The sequence below is a fragment of the Colossoma macropomum genome, unplaced genomic scaffold (assembly GCF_904425465.1).
Source record: "Colossoma macropomum unplaced genomic scaffold, Colossoma_macropomum, whole genome shotgun sequence".
NCBI classification, from domain to species: Eukaryota; Metazoa; Chordata; class Actinopteri; order Characiformes; family Serrasalmidae; genus Colossoma; species Colossoma macropomum.
In genome coordinates, this window is record NW_023494788.1 from 28,981,790 (window position 1) to 29,000,150 (window position 18,361).

Below are 18,361 nucleotides of genomic sequence, written 5' to 3' on the forward strand. Positions count from 1 at the left end.
AAGATGGTTGGAGAATGTTTAATATGCTGAGGGGGTCGCTTTTCTTTGCCAGACACCACAGAAGATTGTGGATTATGGTTCCAGGCCATCTTAAGGGTGGATTGGGGTCCTGATGGTCCAAAAGGCAGTGAAAGTCTGTGCAGCGCCCACTTCATATCCGAATACTGGTAGCATTTTCTGATACAGTGATTTAGACAAGGCTGAAGTCAGCTTCCTATCGCCAACTTGAATTTTCCCATTCTGCCTTAAGTGGTGCCTCAGTGGTCAGTAGCCCGAGGCACCAGGATGTGACTGTTGCACCATTTAAGATGGAACAGAAAAATGTGTGATTGTGTGATTTAAGTTATCAAAATATTCTTCCTGCAGTTTTATGTAGAGTACAATTCGTCAGAACACTGGTAAGTTTCTGTTTGCTAACATTAGCTAGTTAGGTAGCTGATGTGTAAGTTAGCACTGTGTGTGATTCATGTCATTGATAGCTAAACATAATAATATTGGTTTTGTTCAGTAGTCAAACTAACTGGCCAACTAAATTGTCTGTTTATCCTTAGCAACGCTAACAGTACCACCATGCTCCTGATATTGTCAAACAAGGAGAGGATAGACAGGTTCAACAAACAACTAAACCAAGTTACGTTGGGCCAAATTCATAAGATAGGTCAGCAAGCAAGGTTTTTGTGATTTTAATAGCTCCTATTAGCTAAATGTTTAGTGAATAGCAAACTTACTGCGGTATTCATGGAGACCCAATGACTAGCTGATACTGACAGTCAACTATTGTTGGTTAACGTGTTACATTAATATGCGAATGAATGACAAACAGATTTAGGTCAAAAATGGCATTTTTTATATGAGTCAACAAAAATTTACAAGCTTTTCTAGCACTGTTATACAATGGATCCTCTTCAGTGCTTACTCATGCACAACCCAGGCGGGCATAATAAATTGCACTGACATCACGGCTTACTGACGTAAGCAATACAGTGCATTTAAATCTTACTTTTAAAATCATTACGTTAACATTTACATAATCCAGTGGTAAAAAGTGCTGTTAATATAATCATGCTAGTAATCACCCTTCATTACAAATATTTCATTACAAACATTTATGCTGCATCGACTTACCTCTCGTAGCTGTTTACGTCATTTTTTAAATAGTTTTGCATTTTTTGGCAGGAACACAAGGTACACAATTCCTTTAAATGCTCAGAAACAAGGAGTGCATTTGTTGGTTGTACTGAAATGATTCCTCAAAGCAGAACAGTGATGTAGAGGATGAGAAATGTCACCTACCTTGGCTGCATCCTTGGCTTTAAGAAAAAGTTGAAAGATAGGCTTAAATTTGCAGTATTTACTGAAGGATTCTGTAATGTACATAACATACAAGTATATATAACTATCTGTATTCAAGCCACAGCTGCCATAAGTAATAATTAACCCAGTGTGGAAAAGAGAATGTACACAAGCGTTAGCTTAACCCCAAAATAACTTTAAAAATTCCATAGACACACTAGTGGAAATAAGTATTACAGTAACTGTGATAACCGAACAAAGGCTGCTTCCAAAGTGAAGGTTTATGGAAATGGCCACAGGCAAGTAAATCACCTGGTGTACTATGAAAAAAGTGGTTTTAACGTAATCATGCTAGTAATCACCCTATTTGCGCAATGTATCTGTGGTCAGCTTATTGAATTTTCTCTATCTGTAATGAAATACAGTTGTCTTTTTTGTATCCTGAAGGTGTAACAGCGTTACATGCCTTCTGTTACTTCCAAACTCTGATAACCATATGTTTATGTTCACATTTTTTAGGGGGAAACATGTCTTTGTTTGTGTACATTTGTGCTTTTTGTCATTGTGAGTCTTGACTGTGTATTTGTGTGCATGGGTGTGTTTGTGTTCATGCATGGGGAGTGGAATAACAAAACTAAACTGCTGAAAAAACCACATATTCTTTGGTAGCTAATGTGTTTTGCTAAAAATTTCACATGCACATTTGTGGACTTCATCAGTTTGATTTTGTTACTTCCACCTCTCATATTTTTACACTTCTGTTTGATTGTTATTAGACCACGCAAGGAGTGCAGGTGAACTGTTTCCGTACACTTGGTGATTTAGTTTTGGCGTACCAGCAACCACATAAAGGCCTGGTGACCCCATTGCTTTACCCAGTGGGCCGAGAGACAGACCCAGCTGACGAGAGCTCTGGTAAGACACACACTCTCACACCAGTGTTCATTTTCTTTTTGATATAGTTGTAGTTTTATCCTTTTGATGAAATGTCTTTTAAAATTTTGTCTATTTTTAGTCATATTGTTTTGGTAAATTTCACTCTGGCTAAAATGGCTAATCAAAATATTGGACTGTATGTGAGCTTACTGTAATATTTTTTCCCCTGTTGTGGCAATGAGAAACTAACCATGCTTTATCTACTTCATACTACATATGTGTTTACACATTCTATGTGAAATGTTTTAATATGATAGACCTATCATAGGTACATTACCAAATGAATGAATGCGTCTTGGACCTATTGTAATTTTGAATGCATTTTCACACTCATTATAAGCCTAAATGATAAGAATCTTTGGCAGATATATGTAAGTGGATTTTGCTCCAAGACATGTGACATCACAGAAACAGTGAAATCAAAATGGGCTGTTTTTGGAGCTTAGTTTTCAAATATGGACTGCATGGACAGTCTTGACCGATCATGACAAAAACAGGGTAAAATTACAGAGTGTAGTCCATCTGTTTCTCTGCATACTGTGTTAGCCCCCTTTTACCCTGTTCTTCAATGGTCAGGCAGGTATTATTTGGGCGGATCTTTCTTAGCACTGCAGTGACACTGATGCGGTGGTGATGTGTTAATGTGTGCTGTGCTGGTATGAGTGGATCAGACACAGCACCTCAGTGTCACTGCTGGACTCATGGAATAATCCACCAACCAAAAATATTCAGCCAACGGAGTCCTGTGGTCAGCATAATGTGACCACTGATGAAAGACTAGAAGATGAGTAACACAAACTGTGCAACAACAGATGAGCTGTTGTCTCTGACTTTGCATCTACAAGGTGGACCAAAATAGTAGATGTGTCTACTAGAATGGACAGTAAGTGTTTAAAAACTGCAGTAAAACTGCTGTGCCTGATCCACTCATACCAGTGCAACACACACTAACACACCACCAGCACCACATCAGTGTTGCTGCAGTGCTGAGAATACTCTGCCACCCAAATAATACCTACTGTGTTTGTTGTATGGGGGTCCTGATTATTGAAGAACAGAGTAAAAGGGGGCTAACCACAAATTATGCAGAGAAACAGATGGACTACAGTCTGTAATTGTAGAACTACAAAATATACCTAAATGGTGAGTGGAGCTGATAAAATGGACAATGAGGGTAGATATAAGGATATGTTATATATATATATATAATTATATGTATATTTAATACTAGTGTTTATTCAATGATACCATTAAATAAAGTAAAAGAATAAGCCAAAGTCACTTTTTCACTGTTAAAGTCACTTCCAAAAAGAAAAGACTTAAGAGTCATATTTACATGCTCCAAAATGCTTCTTTACATTTGCAAGGCCAGAGTTGTTGCATCTGGAAAAAGGATTTACAAATCCGTCATTGTGGCTTTTTTAATGTGTATGTTGAAGATGGAGATGATGAGAAGCCGGCTCAGGGGTCAGCAGCATGGAACAAACCCGTCTCTCCTCCTGCAGCTTCAGTGCCCTCTGCAGGCCAGTCACCTCCTGCACCCCAAACAGGAATGCCTCAGTTATTGCTGCAGAGACTGCAGGATATCACTACCCCCAGGTGACCTCGCCCACCTTCCATACCTTACATTACAGAGTCAGTCAAGGACATTTGTTTACTTTGTCTTCTGCCTTGTCTTGGTACAGACACAGCATTGATTTTGTGATAATAGTATCACTTAGACATGTTATGTGACTAATGTGGATTGGAGTTTTATGAAGGATAGAGTTTGTTTCAAGTCCAGCTCTGTCAATCAAATAATGTAGAGGTCTATGGAATGATGTTGTGTTGTCTTTAAATCTATCTTTGTACACCTATTTAGACACACTAATTCTTATGTCAGTATTTAAAGTACAGAATGAGTCAGTCAAGTGCATAGTTCTGCCTTGCTTCTAAATCATGGCCTTGGTTTAGAATCTTTAGCATGTCTTTACTGCAGAAAAATAATTATATGCTCACTCGAAACTTTCCTCATAAAAGCTTAAATATCTCATCACTATCTGATTAAAGTCAGTATGTGATTAAAGTTTTCCAACATGTCTGGCATGCTTAAATCAAAATTTACAATATACTTTTCAATAAAGTACAAAATTAGACAGCCAAGTTTACAAAAAAAAGGTAAAATTTTGCCTATTTATCATACTATATGGTTTCAGATCCTCATACAAAATGTAATATAAGAGAACATGAGGAAACACAAAACACAGTTTTTAAAGGATCATTTCTTTTGAGCCATTTAGAGGTGGACTTTCTGATCGTTGTCTTACTGCATTACCCAACTGCACTTGAGCTTCAGATCATGCAATTCCTGACAAATTTTTTCTGGCTTTGGTTTACATGAACATGCCTCCCATTTGTTTTTTTTTTTTACATGCTTTCTGTGTTCTTTGGTTTTGAACACAGAAAGCATAATACATGCTTCCGTCAATAATGGCAAGTCACCCTGAAGCAGCAAAGCTTCCCCGCACCATTGTTGTACCACCAAAATGTTTGTCTGTTGGTATGGAGTTCTTATTGTGGAATGCTGTGTTAGCTTCATGCCAAATGTTACAGGTCCATGTCTTCCAAAGAAGTTCCACTTTTGACTCATCAGTCCACAGAACATTCCAAAAGGCTTGGGGGTCATCAGGCTGTTTGCAAATGTGAGGCAAACGTTTATGTTCCTCTTGGTTACCAGTGGTTTTTGCCTTCTTGCTCTTCCATGAATACTTTTTTTGCCCAGTCTCTTTCTAATAGTGAAATCATGAATGCTGACCTTATCTGAGGTGAGCGAGGCCTGCAGCTATTTAGATGTTTGTGTGGGTTATTTTTTGAGCTCTCGGAGATATTTTGGTAGGCTGACTACTTCTTGGAAAGTTCATCACTGTTCCAAGTCCTAGGAAACATTTGGAAATATTGACTCTCACTGTGGTTCACTGGAGTCCCATAGCTTTAGAAATGGCTTTGTAACTCTTTCCAGACTGATATATTTCAGTTACTTTCTTTCTCATATCTTCTGGAATTTATTTGGATTGTGACATAGTGTGCTGCTTGTTGAAACTTTTTAGCCCACTTCATATTTCTGAAAAGGTTTTGTTTGAGTGATGTTTAGATTTAACAGGGATGGCAGTAATGAGACTTTAGTGTATTCATTTTAATTGATTACTATTTTCAACTAAATTTGGTTAATTGGGGATCGATAACTAAGCAAACAATACATTTTTTATACACAGGATCAGTTGGTATTGAGTAACTTTTTCTTCAATAAATGAAACAGTCATTTAAAACTGTATTTTGTGTTCACTCTAGTTGTCTTTGTCTTATATTAAATATTGTTGGAAGATCTGAAAGTGTGGCAAATATGCAAAAATAGAAGAAATCTGGAGGGAAAAAATACTTTTTCATGGTTATGTATATTTTGTCCAGAAACGTGAGCTTGGTTCAGTATCTTTTAAAACATACTCAATTTATGGATTTGCCTGAAGCCATTTTATTTTTACTAGAAGCATTGTTTGAAACAGTAACCATGGCCTTTTTATATTTAACTGAATCTGGAGTGTTGAGCATTAAAGCATTAGTAGCAGCAATGTGGAGGACTGTTGCCTCGTCTAAGCACCAATATTGTTAATCAGTTTCTGGTGAGGCACTGTTAGATATGATGGAACTGACAGCTGTATAATTATAATCTTTTATGTAACAGTGTGGCATCTGAAATGGTGGCTCTGCTGAGTGAGTATTTACGTGGTGATGTGGCTCTGGATCTGGAGAGTTTGAGAAAAGGAGGCTCAGGACTGCACTTCCTTCAGCGAATCCTCTCCACAGCCTGCCACAGGCTGCACAGGTACCACACCAGAGACTGCTTATGCACACAGCCACTGTATTCTCTCAGCATGCAGGCATAGCATAGAAAATGACACTTTAAAATGAAAAAATATTGAAGTTTATTTAGCTGTACTGAGGAAAATGTTAATGTTTGATGTTGCCACCTGCAGTGAGATTGATCATACAATGTCCAGTTTGGAGACTCTGGCTAAAGTCTTTGATCATCCCAGTTGCCCCCTGACCTGTCCTAAGATCCAGGTAAGGCCTATTACTTACAAATCTGAAAGATGGTAATTTAGACTTAGATTTGAAACTGTGTAGGGACTGTGCTTCAGATTTAGCAGGCTACGTGCAGTAAGAGGGGAAAAAGGGAAATTGTCCGTATTTTGCAAAATAACTTGAGATGTAAGTGAAGTCATACAAAAAGGTCTGATCATTTTTTTACAGTGGTGGGGATAGAAACAAGAGGTCGCAATGTCTACAGTGTTTTATTTACCATCCAAAATAACCTGTGAATCTACATCTGTCTTCTGAGTTTTTATATGCTGATGACGCATTTACCTCTCCACCATGAATGTATGTTAAAAATATACATTTCAGGTCAAAAACCTGTCTCAAAACTACTGTAAATCAATCATGTAGCATATCCATAATGTAGTTCTAATGTAGCATCTGTCTATGAGGGAGATTTTAGAGGCACTAAACACTTCAGATGTCTGTTTCCCATCTGTGAACAGCTGTGACTCAGTAAGTTTCTCTAGAATGACGCATTTCACATCAAACCACTCTGAATGACTTTGTTTACATCTTAATTTAGCAGAAATTCCAAAAATTTCCTGTTTAAGAAGAATGTGACAAACTCAAGAAATTGCCCCCTCTGGTGGTTCACATGGGTATTAAATTCTCATTCATAAAGTTTAAGACAGGGGTTTTCAGCACTAGGACTGCAATAATCCTGCCCTTCACATTTTAGCATTTTCTTCGCTCCAACACAGCGACGTCCACATAGGAAGAGCTTGTTAATGAGCTGATTAGTTAGATCAGTGGTCACTTGTGTAAAACACCTTTAATAAATTTTGACCTTAGGTTTTGTCTTTCACTTTAAGTGAGCTGAAATGTTGAAGTGGAAAGTGAAAAATGTTTAATTTTTTAGTTTTTGTTGTAAATTGAGTTTTAGACCCTAACTCTAAGATTCAGCAGATCAACAAATCAGTAATTGTAGGTCTTAGGCATTTAACTTAAGATAAATACTTAAGATGTTTAATGCAGGTGACCACAAGTGTGTTGGTAAATGGAAAACAACAATGTGTAGGGCACTCAAGGGGTGCTCCAGGACCAGGATGTAGAGTTTGCGGTCTAATGGAAGATAATCTTGATCCCTAAACCACTTAAAGAATAATAATGAGCATAAAATATCTAAAATTTTCTTGTCTTGTCTTTTATCCTTTAGAATATGGGTAGGGGTCCAGAGGAGAACCTGGATACTCTTCTCCACAAGATAACGGCCCTGTGTAACCTGCTATCTTCTCTAGAGAAGAGGGTATACAAAAAAAGACTCCAATCAGTATCATCAGTCGTGTCATGTTTCTGAATGTTTACACAACCTACATTTCTTAATCTTAGGAAATTTTCAAGTATTTTTCATTGATTAACTGCACTGTGCTATTTCTTTCATAGGTTCTTAAGGCCCTCCAAGAGGCTGTGACCAATCACAATCTATCTGTGCAGCCTGCACCTGAGCCAGCGTCACCTGTAAAACACCATGCCAAGCCTATTCCTGTGCACAGCTTTCAGGCAAGAGACTGAAAACTCTTTTTTTGTGTCTGTAGAGCTTAAACCAAATGTTATAAATGTGGCTGTCTGTAATAATATTTAGTATCCATACTTAGTTATCAGTATTAATGATATACAGTGGTATAAAACCAAATTAGTATCATAGCATTCCATATTATAATAAGTCTACCAATACAAACTTGCTTAATGATAATAATGGTGTTTTTCAAAAGTGTTCAGTATATTTTAACACTGCAATAATACTAAAAAAACAGTGATAATTTTGGTCACTGTTATAATGTGGGAAATTTTTGTAATGTCCCATCACTACTTTTGTATGTGTTTAGGTGAAGGTGGTCAGGTATGGCAGGCAGACAGTGTCAGTGGACGTGGACAATGGGGTCCTCCTTTTTGACCGGAGGATCGGCTCATTTGGTGTAGAGACGGTCACACATGACAGGAGTGAGTTTGACTTGCACTATTCACTTCATTACAGAACTAAAAGGCTGTATGTTATGGTCTGATTTCATACTTTCTACCAAAGCTCTACTGCAGGGATATCCAGTTCTGTTCTTGGAAGACTGTAGTCCAGCACAATTTGGTAACATACCTGATTCTACTTAGCAGTTAGTTAGAGCAAAGAAATGACCGAACTATGCTGGGCTTAGGCGCTACAAGACCAGAGCTGGATGTTCCTGCTCTTTTATCTAATGTAATGTGTGTTTTGGTGCTAGTACTGCAGGTGGTGAAATTTCAGAGCAGCCCGGCGAAGCTAAGGATGGTAGTTGATAATCATCACAACCCTCCACGAGAACTGCTGTTTGAGAGCTTAAAGGTTAGACAAGAAACTGAAACAAATTGAGATATTTCAACGAAGTCTTTTACTAAGCACAGCCGTAATCTCAAGGAAACAGTAGAATCACATTTAAATGGAGAAAATGTTACCATGTGATCTCCTCTGTAGAAAAGAGAGGCTTTCTGCCAGCTTCTGCAGTTGATGAAGACTACCCATTCCCAACAAAGCGAGCCTGATGTCATTTCTGTGTTTGTGGGCTCATGGAACATGGGTAAACCTGTTGATTTCTTTTTTTTTAAATGTATGTCAAGCAGTGTTTGGTAAAGTGCTTATGAATAAAATGTCAATATTTGACACACAAGTATGTCCTGTCGAATCTCATTGTCTAAATGTAGTGATGAATGCCCATACTGTGTCTGATTGTCATGATAATGTTGGGCAAATCCTGTTGGTGTGTCTTTGTGTTACTCTAGGTGGTTCCCCCCCACCCCGTACTCTACAGTCCTGGGTGACATGCTGTGGTCTGGGACTGACCCCTGATGAGTCTGTTTCCTCCCTGCCTCATGACATCTATGCACTTGGTACTCAAGACAATCCGCAAGGAGAGAGAGAGTGGGTGGAGCATATCAGAGCCACGCTCAGGAGTTCTACTCACATTGACTTCAAACAAGTGAGAGACTTGTGGAATATCAGTAGTTTATGAAATATTCAAACCACCCCATCTGGCCCTTTTCTTCAAGCTGACTGGGCTTTAATTTTTAAACTCATTGTCTTCTTCTGCTCTGAGCCTGTGCTCTCTGTGAATGTCCTGCAGGTGGCACTGCAGTCTCTGTGGAACATCAGACTGGCTGTGTTCGTGAGACCAGAGCATGAGGGGCGCATCAGCCAAGTAAACACAGCCAGCGTGAAGACGGGTCTGGGGAATACACTTGGTACAGCCATTACTCAAACAAAGTCTCATATACATTAAGCCTCTGTTTCTCTCTCTCTTTCTTTCTCTCTCTCTCTCTCTCTCTCTCTCTTTGTCTTCTGCTCCCTCCCTTTCTCCAGTTCCCCTCCTCAGCCCCTCATGGCAGGCAGCCAAAAATGCCAAGTGAGAAGAAACAGTCCATTAAACTGACGTTCATAGAAGCAGTACAGTTTTTGTCTGAATTATTGCAGGAAACAAAGGGGCTGTGGGCATCTCCTTCCTCTTTATGGGCACGTCCATGGGCTTCGTGAACTGCCACCTGACCTCCGGCAGTGAGAAAGCACTCCGGTATTCACCCACACCCACATCCATGCACTAGTTTCATATCAGACAGCATCCGGTGCCATTTTAACTCTCCTTTCCTGTTTATTCAACAATCCTTGACTGCGCACTAATGTGCTAGACTCTCAAACTCTAGTCTTGGAGGCAGAGCTGCAGGAAGGAGTTTTAAGTTGGGGGTTCTGAAGTTTTAAGCAGCATATAATTAATGTACACATTGATGTTATACTAAATGCTCTGTCTATTTATTTTCTTCCATCTAAAAATAGTGGTGATGATGCAATTGTTATAAAGTGGAGAGAAAAGACAGTGCAGCTCTACACAAGCCATCGACCAGATTTTAACATTAAAGTTAACTCTGAAGTTGAATTTAACAGTGCTTGACTGTGTCAACCGTAAATGACAGTGACAAATGTGAGAAATACATAAAGCATAAAATAAAACATAAAATCAAATGCAAACTCCCAGGTACACAGAGGTTGATATAATACCCAAATGCTACTTTATTATGTCCTTATAATTATTAACGTTGAACCTGGTGTAGTAAAGCAGCCCTCCACGACTGTAGTTTGAACCCTTGTGGTATAAAATTTGTGTCTTTTGAGAATTTATTTGAACAGCAGTACTACAGCCTGGGTGTTTTTGGAACACTTTCTGATTTCTTTCTTTATTATGTTCCAGGAGGAACCAGAACTTCCAAGATATCCTCAGACTCTTGTCTTTAGGGGACCGGCAACTTGGTGCTTTTGACATCAGCCTACGCTTCACACATCTCTTCTGGTGTGGTGACCTCAACTACCGCCTGGACCTTGACGTTCAGGTCACACACGCTTTCTGTTCAAAGCTATTTGCATTCCATTTGATTCCTTATACTGTTAAACTCTATGCATACCAGTTTAATCGAATTCTTTATGTCTATATCACTACAATGTCTCTTTTGAGCTTCAGAACAGACCTACTGTTGGTCTGTCAGATGTTTTCTTCTCAGTTTCTGAGATCAAGGTCTCTTCCTTTTGACTCACTCTTTTTTATACAGGAAATTCTAAAACATGTCTCAAAGCGTGAGTTTGATGAGCTGATGTGTGCAGACCAGCTGACCCGAGAGCGCCATAAAAGAAAGGCCTTCTTTAGCTTCAGTATGGATCTCCTTGTCTCTCTCTTTACACTAAAATCAGTATACAATGTGCATATATACAGTCATGCTTTTGTTTATGCTTAATGTATTCTGTTGGTATTCTGTCTTTCTCACTAATCAGAGGAAGAGAAGATCACATTTCCACCCACCTACCGGTATGAGCGTGGCTCCAGAGACTGCTACCTATGGCAGAAATACAAGACCAGTGGGGTAAAACTTTCATTTCAGTCACCCTTATTCTCTCAGTCTCGTTAGGGTTGTTTTACTTATAATTTTACACCTAAATTCAAAACAGACAGAGATTGAATTATGACCTTGTATATATGGTACATAGTTTATAGGACCTTTCTGACCCAAATTGAATAGAATGAATAGCGTGGATGACTTCAGTTATGACCTCATTTGCTGCAGGATAAAAGGTTTCAGCTTGCTCCTCTTACTAGCGTGACTTTGTTTACACAGTACAGTGCAAAGGTCAGAGACCACCCTTTTGTTTCAAGTTCTTAATTTTTTAGCATCAGCGAAAAAAACAGAAAGCATATATCCAAGGGAGTATTACACAGAAACATTAACAACTAGGTATAATATAAAATAACTAAGCTTTTATTAGTATTTACAGTGTCCACCCTTTCCCTTTATCACAGCTTGTTGGGAGCGCACAGCTGTAATTTATTGAGTCCCATTTTCTCTGTATTGTTTGTTAATTTTTAAACACCATTTTTTCACTTATTTTACTTTGATTATCCCCTTTCTTATGTGGGTGGATCATCTCATCAAATATTTTCAGAAACATCTCCTGAAGGGTGGTTTCACACTTTTGCACAGTACTGTATGCTTTCTATTTTGAATGCACATTGGTGACTGATGGATGTGCATATACAGCTTTTCATGGCTCTAGTAATGGCATATGTTTTCTTCATAAGCCACCTACATTGTAGCCAGACATTAAGAAACAGTGTGGAAGATCATATGAATGGTGTTGAGTAATTGTCTTTATCTGCTGGCCTTGAACCATTAATAGTACTGATGTTCAGTGACTAAAACTCAAAAATAGGAACTTGTTTAATTCAGGGGTAAGCCAGCCTTGTTAGTTCAACTGTCATGTCTTCTAAAATTGGGTTGAGCAATGCCTATGTGCTCCTGATCCTTAAATGAGGGGAGCAGATGTCGTGCTCTTTAAGGTAACAAGAATGCAGCAGTCTGATGTTTCCAGCAGATGCGTTGTCAGTGAATGGAATGAGAATTTCTCATAGTACAGCATCTTAGAGCCTAATGCACTCAACCATACACTTGATTCAAGCTCTCCTGTCTGTCCTCAGGTGCGAGTGAATGGGCCTTCGTGGTGTGACCGTGTTTTGTGGAAATCCTACCCAGAAACTTATATTACTTGTACTTCATATGGTATGTTAAACAACACTATCTCTGTGCCACAGTGCTGAAGATTCTTGTCAAAATGTGTTAAGCTTTTTATTGGAAAGTTTGTTGGTTAAGACACCAAGCCATTTGACTTTTTATAAAAAGTTTTGCTCTACAGCATCTAAGATCTGCTAGTATTATGTATGTTTTGAGTACTTTATTTGATCTGTGCCTCCAACTCAAGCTATCAACTTCTTAGAAATAGCAGAAATGCTTGTAGGATGGCAACCAGACAGTTAATTTGTCGGTTGGCTAGTGTTTACACTTAAAAAGAAAAAAATCAAACACTGGACTGTTATTCCAGTGGCAATGATCTTAGGATGTTTGTAGAGGCCACAATACAGGTCTGTGGTCCAACGTCAGAGTCATATCCTGTGTATGTTATGGTTCTAAAACTGAGTGAGTCTATGCAATTTGTTCTCCTCAGCAAAGTCACCCATAGTACAAGAACAACTTGAGTTGTATACTCTGATACAGGAATGTGAACTCAATTCAAGTTCACTCATTTTTCTTAGGTTGCACCGATGACATCTTCACCAGTGATCACTCTCCTGTTTTTGCTACATTTCAAGTCGGGTTGACTGCACAGTTTCCCAGGCAAGGTTCGTGAACTTACACTGTCAGGTTGTCCTTTAGACTGAATCTCGTGAACACTCTTATAGCCCCGTTCCTCATTTTGCAATAAGGCTGCTGATCATGCACTTCTAAAAAGGATATATTCTTTGCAGCAATTTGGTTCTCTTTAATTTGTCATTGATGCTGAGAACATCGTCATTGCTTCTGTTTTCTGAACCGTTTAGCACTGTATCAAATTAATAAGTATTTTACAGATTAGTTTAGACATTTAAGTTACGCTGAATAAGTTCTGCAACATACTATAGGTCAGAAAAGTTGTCTTGACAACATTTGTGGTGGTTTTACTACTCTCTTGACCAGATGAATCTGTCTGTCTTGTGGTGGTAGATTCAAACTCTTCATCAGACCGGGCTTGGATTGAACTGGAAACAGTTGAGGCCATAGTGAAGACTGCTAGCAAGGCCAAGTTCTTCATCGAGTTCCACTCTCGCTGTCTAGAAGGTGTCTTTTATTCATCGTTTTCCTTTAGCGTAAGAGGCATGGTAGTCTGGCTTTTGTTAAAATGTCAATGGGTCATAAGATACATGTGGGAGTTCCTTGTTTTCTTTTTGCCCTCTTCCTGTACAGAGCCACGTCGGTCCACGGAGAATGACTCGCAGAGCTGTGAGGTGCCAGGGTTCCTCAAACTGGGCTGGTCTTCCAAACAGCTTCCTAAGGTTCAGATACACACCACAGTCAGGCTTTTCACTTTTCTGTTTATTAAGCAAATCGCTAAAAACATGGTGTCTAAATGTAATGCTGTGTAAAATCACTCCCCCCTAGTTATTTGATTTCCACTATTTTTGCATATTTGTCATACTAAATGGTTTCAGATCCTCAAACAAAATGTAGTACAAGAAAGTGAGAACATAAGGAAAACAAGAGTTTTTTAATGATAATTTCATTTATTAAAAGGTGTTTTAAATGATATCACCCCTGTGAAAAAGTAATTGCCCCCTAAACTTAATAACTAGTTGTGCCACTTAAAGCAGCAACAACTGCAACCAAACTCTTCCTATAACTGGAGGTCAGTCACATCACATCACTGTGGAGGAATTATGGCCCACTCTTCTTTGCAGAATTGGTTAAATTCAGCCACATTTACTGTCAGTTATGACATGTTACCTGGCCATGAACCAGCAAAGCATCCTCACACCATCACACTACCACTGTATGTTTGACCGTTGGTGTGATGTTCTTCTTGTGGAATGCTGTGCTTTACGCCAGATGTAACAGGACCCCTGTTTTCCAACAAGGTCCACTTTTGGCTTATTATTCCAAACATTTTTCCAAAAGGCTTGAGGTCATGAAACTGTTTTTTGGCAAATGTGACGCAAGCCTTTATGGATACCATTTTTGCCCAATGTCTTTCTAATGGTGGAATAATGAACGCTGACCTTACTTGAGGCGAGCAATGCCTGCAGTCCTTTAGATGTTCATCTGGGGTCTTTTGTGACTTCCCGAATGTTGCTGAGCTCTTAGAGGAATTGTGGTAGACATGTTCCAAGTTTTCTCCTCTTGGAGATGGCTCTCGCTATGGTTCACTGGAGTCCCAGAGCCTTAAAAATGGCTTTATAAACCTTTCCAGACTGATTTACATTATGTGGCCAAAAGTATGGGGACACCCCACCCCTGCTAATTTTTGAATGCAGGTGTTTTAGCCACATTTACTGCTAACAGGTGTATAAAATCAAGCACATAGTCATGAAATCTCCCTAGACAAACATTAGCAGTAAATGGATTATACTCAGTGCTCAGTGACTTTAAACATGCTGCTGTTGTGAAATGAAGGCATCTAGGTGCAACAACAGCTAAGCCTTGAAGTGGTAGAACTCACAAACTCACAGAGCAGGACGACCAAGTGCTGAAGTGTGTAGCACGCAAAGATCTGCTATCTTTTCACTCACTACAGCGTTTCAAACTGTCTCTAGAAGCAACGTCAGCATAAGAATTGTGCATCGGGAGCTTCATGAAACAGGTTTCCATGGCCAAGCAGCTGCATGCAAGCCTGAGATCAGTATGGTGTTGAGTAACTTGTTTCCTTCAAATAAATTAAATGATCATTTAAAAACTAATTTTGTTTAAGGTTGTCTTTGTGTTATATAAGTTTTGTTTAAAAATCTGAACAAGTAAATGTAACAAAAATAGAAGAAATAAGGAGGGGAGCAAAAACTTCTTCATGCCACTGTGTAGCGTGTTAAGTATACAGCAAATAGGAAATTGGCTATATGTATAACATTTTGTATATAGCTTTGTTGGGGATATACAGTACTGAACAAAAGTCAGAGACCACCCCTCATTTATTTAATTTCCAGTCAAAACAGCTATTATGCAAGTTATTTATTTTTCAGGAAATATTTCTTGGAAGATTAGACATATGGTCCACTTGTGTAAGAAAGGGAATCGAAGTGAAAAAACATGAATTTCCAAAACTGTAATTTTTAAAAGACACAAAGAAAATGGCATTCCTAAAGATGAAAAAGAAATTTTGCACATCAAACAAAGAAATTGCTTGTATTCTACCTCAGAGCCCAGACCTCAACAATATTGGATATGTAATAGGTTTGGGATTACTTGGATCATGAGAAGCAGAAAATGCAACCAACCTCTAAGACTGAAATTTCTCCCAGAAACAATGGAAGCTGTAATATATGCATTAGGTAGACCCACTAAATGATGAAAATTTTGATGTATTTAGTTGTTACAACTTCTGTGTAATTTTCTGTTCAAAATATGGTTTCTCATTTTTTTCCTGATAATGACAAATAATTAACTTGTATTTAATAGTCTCTTTGACTAGAAATTAAATAAATGAAGGGTGGCTCTACTATTGAATAACATTGCTGTTGTAAAGAAATTATAGCTTTATAAGAAAAAGAAAAGTACTTTTAACTTACATTCCTAAAGCACAGGAATACAAGTGTAATGAGATTCTATTTCAAGTAATTTTGGAATATTGGATTTTTTTTCTGTTGGTCCTGTTGATCATGAGATGTTTACAGAATGTAAGTGGCAGCTGGCATTTTCAATGATATAAAAAAAAAACAGAATTGCAGTGTTTTGGTATGACCACAACATTGATAAGACAATATAGACAAAGCCTGTATAGCACTTAGGAGAAATATTTCTGTTTCTCTCTTTCTCTTTCTTGCTCTCTTTTTCTTTTTCTCCAGCTTCATCCCCTTGTTTCAGATATGGAGTTTCTTCGGGACCAATACTTGCTACTCTCTGTGAAGTCATGTGATGGCTTTGAGTCATATGGTGTGTTTTTAACTCTTTCTCTTTTAGTTTTGTGACCAGCTTAATTGGAAGTGTAGTTGTGAAGTGATCTTGTGGTTTACAGTAATAGGAAATTTGTGGCATTTTACTTGTTTAAGGTGAATGCTGTGTGGCTGTGCAGTCAATAATAACCAGCTCCTCAGAGTCATTTGAGACGTGCCTGACCCACAGAGGTGAAGCAATGGGCTCCATCCGAGGTCAAATTAAGGTCTATGTACCACCGAACAGGCACCGGACCCGGGAGAGGATTTATGGTGAGTCAGCTTCTTGTCTTTTCGGCTCTTCGCTTTTTTTTTTTTCAGCCCTCTATCACTTCCTTATATTCGACCTGCTCACTATACACCCTCCATGGCTCTTCCTCTTTTGGTTCCTCTGTCGTTCCTGCTCTGCTTTCTCTTTTATCTGTTATGGCTTCCTTTTTTGGCTCCCTGCTGACAGACCTTGTCCAGATGCATCCTGAGGCCTTCAGAACGCTAAGCGTGAGTGTGCCACTCTCTCTGTATGTCCCAGGCTTTTACCCGAGACAGCTTAATTATTTATAAGACCACTTGGGATGAACTGGGTATTTCATTGTCTGTTACAGAGTGGTTTTGCACTGAGAAGGATGATAAGGGATCAGTTAGGGGCCCTTGGTCTCCTCCACCTATCCGTGCAGCCCCCCGTCAGTGAGTAACTTGCTTTTCAGTTGATGAGAAGTGAAACCGTTTGTCTTAAGTTCTTTATGTATGAGTTTGGGTGTTCTGGGCATTCACATGGTCTTTTAAATCATTACCTCTCCTTTTACTGACCTTTGACTTTTAACAGTTCTGTTTTCTGTCTCTATTTCAGAGGCCCATCAACTTCTCGCTCTGCGGCTCCCAGCAGCTACACTAACCCAGCCTACTTCATCTTTGAGGGTGTTCCCATATTGCGAAAAGTAGAGGAGGACCCCTTACTCAAGGAATCGAGCATATGGGCCAGAGACTCAGCAATTCAGCTTCCCAAAGTCACAGGGGCGCAAAGCCATGACCGGAGAGCTGCCCACAGGTCTGACTTCACCGAAATAGAGATTCCTGGCTCTCTGCCACCTTATACACCACCTTGTGACCGGCCAGCCCAACTGACTCCTCAACCTACTTCTTCCTATCAGCTCTTCCCTGGACCGGACCTATCAAACCCTTCCCAAAACCAAAACAACAGCACTTCTTCAAATCCTCCTTTTCAGTCACAAATTCAAAGAGCTTGCGTAATTCAGGAGTCCGTATTACCTGTCAAAAAAGTAGGGAATGCATACATTAATCATTCAGTCTTTGCACGGGATGTGCAAAGACCACACAAGGAGATGGTAAAGAAGGACTATCCCAGGTCGCACCAAGAGCGGCCAGTGCGCAACGGACCGAAGCTCTACCCAGTCAAGTCCACCAGGGTTCCCCATTGCGAGGCCTCTGTTCCCTGGGTGGTGGAACATCCACCTGCAGCTTCAGGAGATAATTCACTCACTGCTCTACAGATCGCCAAATCATTGAGCGAGGTGGACTTCATGCCAGTAGAAAAGAAGTACCCCTCGAGTAACAGGTCCATCCAGCCGAGGCATTATGGCTATGATTATGCCTTAGCCTCAGAGGCCAGTTATTGCTGGGAGAAAGAGGTGAATTGAGAGAAACCTTCAACTGTATAAAACTGGAGTCCATAGTGTTGTAGTTACGTATTAGATATATATTCACAGAGTGTTGTAGTTTGTTATTAGCTACATAGTTTGCTATTTACACCATAAATGTTCATGTTATATATGAATGTAACTTTATTTAAGATTGTAGTGTTGCTATACTGCTTATGTGTTGGTTTATGTGGGCAATAACATGATTTGTGTTGGTGTGCACAGGTGTCAGTTTTGCATGGAGCTCCAGAGACAGTGCGGGAACTACTTAGTACTTTGGGGCTGCAGCGCTACGCTCAGGGTCTTAGTCTCAATGGCTGGGATGACCTGGATTACTTCAGGTGAGGAAACTACACTGAAGAGAACATTTACACTGGATTTCCTTGAAAATAT

The 18,361-nt window shown here is 39.2% G+C and overlaps 1 protein-coding gene across 2 annotated transcripts in view; it reads left to right on the plus strand.

Moving 5' to 3' along the window:
* inppl1b (inositol polyphosphate phosphatase-like 1b) overlaps nucleotides 1–18,361 on the plus strand; it is a 35,671-nt gene that overhangs the window by 10,560 nt on the left and 6,750 nt on the right. For both annotated transcript variants that reach the window (XM_036569086.1, XM_036569084.1), the window contains exons 4-27: nucleotides 2,070–2,208; nucleotides 3,669–3,828; nucleotides 5,948–6,088; nucleotides 6,240–6,327; nucleotides 7,520–7,609; nucleotides 7,747–7,863; nucleotides 8,190–8,304; nucleotides 8,577–8,677; nucleotides 8,807–8,909; nucleotides 9,112–9,308; nucleotides 9,453–9,570; nucleotides 9,800–9,896; nucleotides 10,569–10,707; nucleotides 10,924–11,023; nucleotides 11,144–11,232; nucleotides 12,342–12,423; nucleotides 12,954–13,040; nucleotides 13,402–13,515; nucleotides 13,642–13,730; nucleotides 16,227–16,314; nucleotides 16,431–16,586; nucleotides 16,916–16,997; nucleotides 17,161–17,959; nucleotides 18,194–18,309. In XM_036569086.1, coding sequence (XP_036424979.1) covers nucleotides 2,070–2,208; nucleotides 3,669–3,828; nucleotides 5,948–6,088; nucleotides 6,240–6,327; nucleotides 7,520–7,609; nucleotides 7,747–7,863; nucleotides 8,190–8,304; nucleotides 8,577–8,677; nucleotides 8,807–8,909; nucleotides 9,112–9,308; nucleotides 9,453–9,570; nucleotides 9,800–9,896; nucleotides 10,569–10,707; nucleotides 10,924–11,023; nucleotides 11,144–11,232; nucleotides 12,342–12,423; nucleotides 12,954–13,040; nucleotides 13,402–13,515; nucleotides 13,642–13,730; nucleotides 16,227–16,314; nucleotides 16,431–16,586; nucleotides 16,916–16,997; nucleotides 17,161–17,959; nucleotides 18,194–18,309 — 3,407 coding nt within the window. The remainder of the gene's footprint in view (nucleotides 1–2,069; nucleotides 2,209–3,668; nucleotides 3,829–5,947; nucleotides 6,089–6,239; nucleotides 6,328–7,519; nucleotides 7,610–7,746; nucleotides 7,864–8,189; nucleotides 8,305–8,576; nucleotides 8,678–8,806; nucleotides 8,910–9,111; nucleotides 9,309–9,452; nucleotides 9,571–9,799; nucleotides 9,897–10,568; nucleotides 10,708–10,923; nucleotides 11,024–11,143; nucleotides 11,233–12,341; nucleotides 12,424–12,953; nucleotides 13,041–13,401; nucleotides 13,516–13,641; nucleotides 13,731–16,226; nucleotides 16,315–16,430; nucleotides 16,587–16,915; nucleotides 16,998–17,160; nucleotides 17,960–18,193; nucleotides 18,310–18,361) is intronic.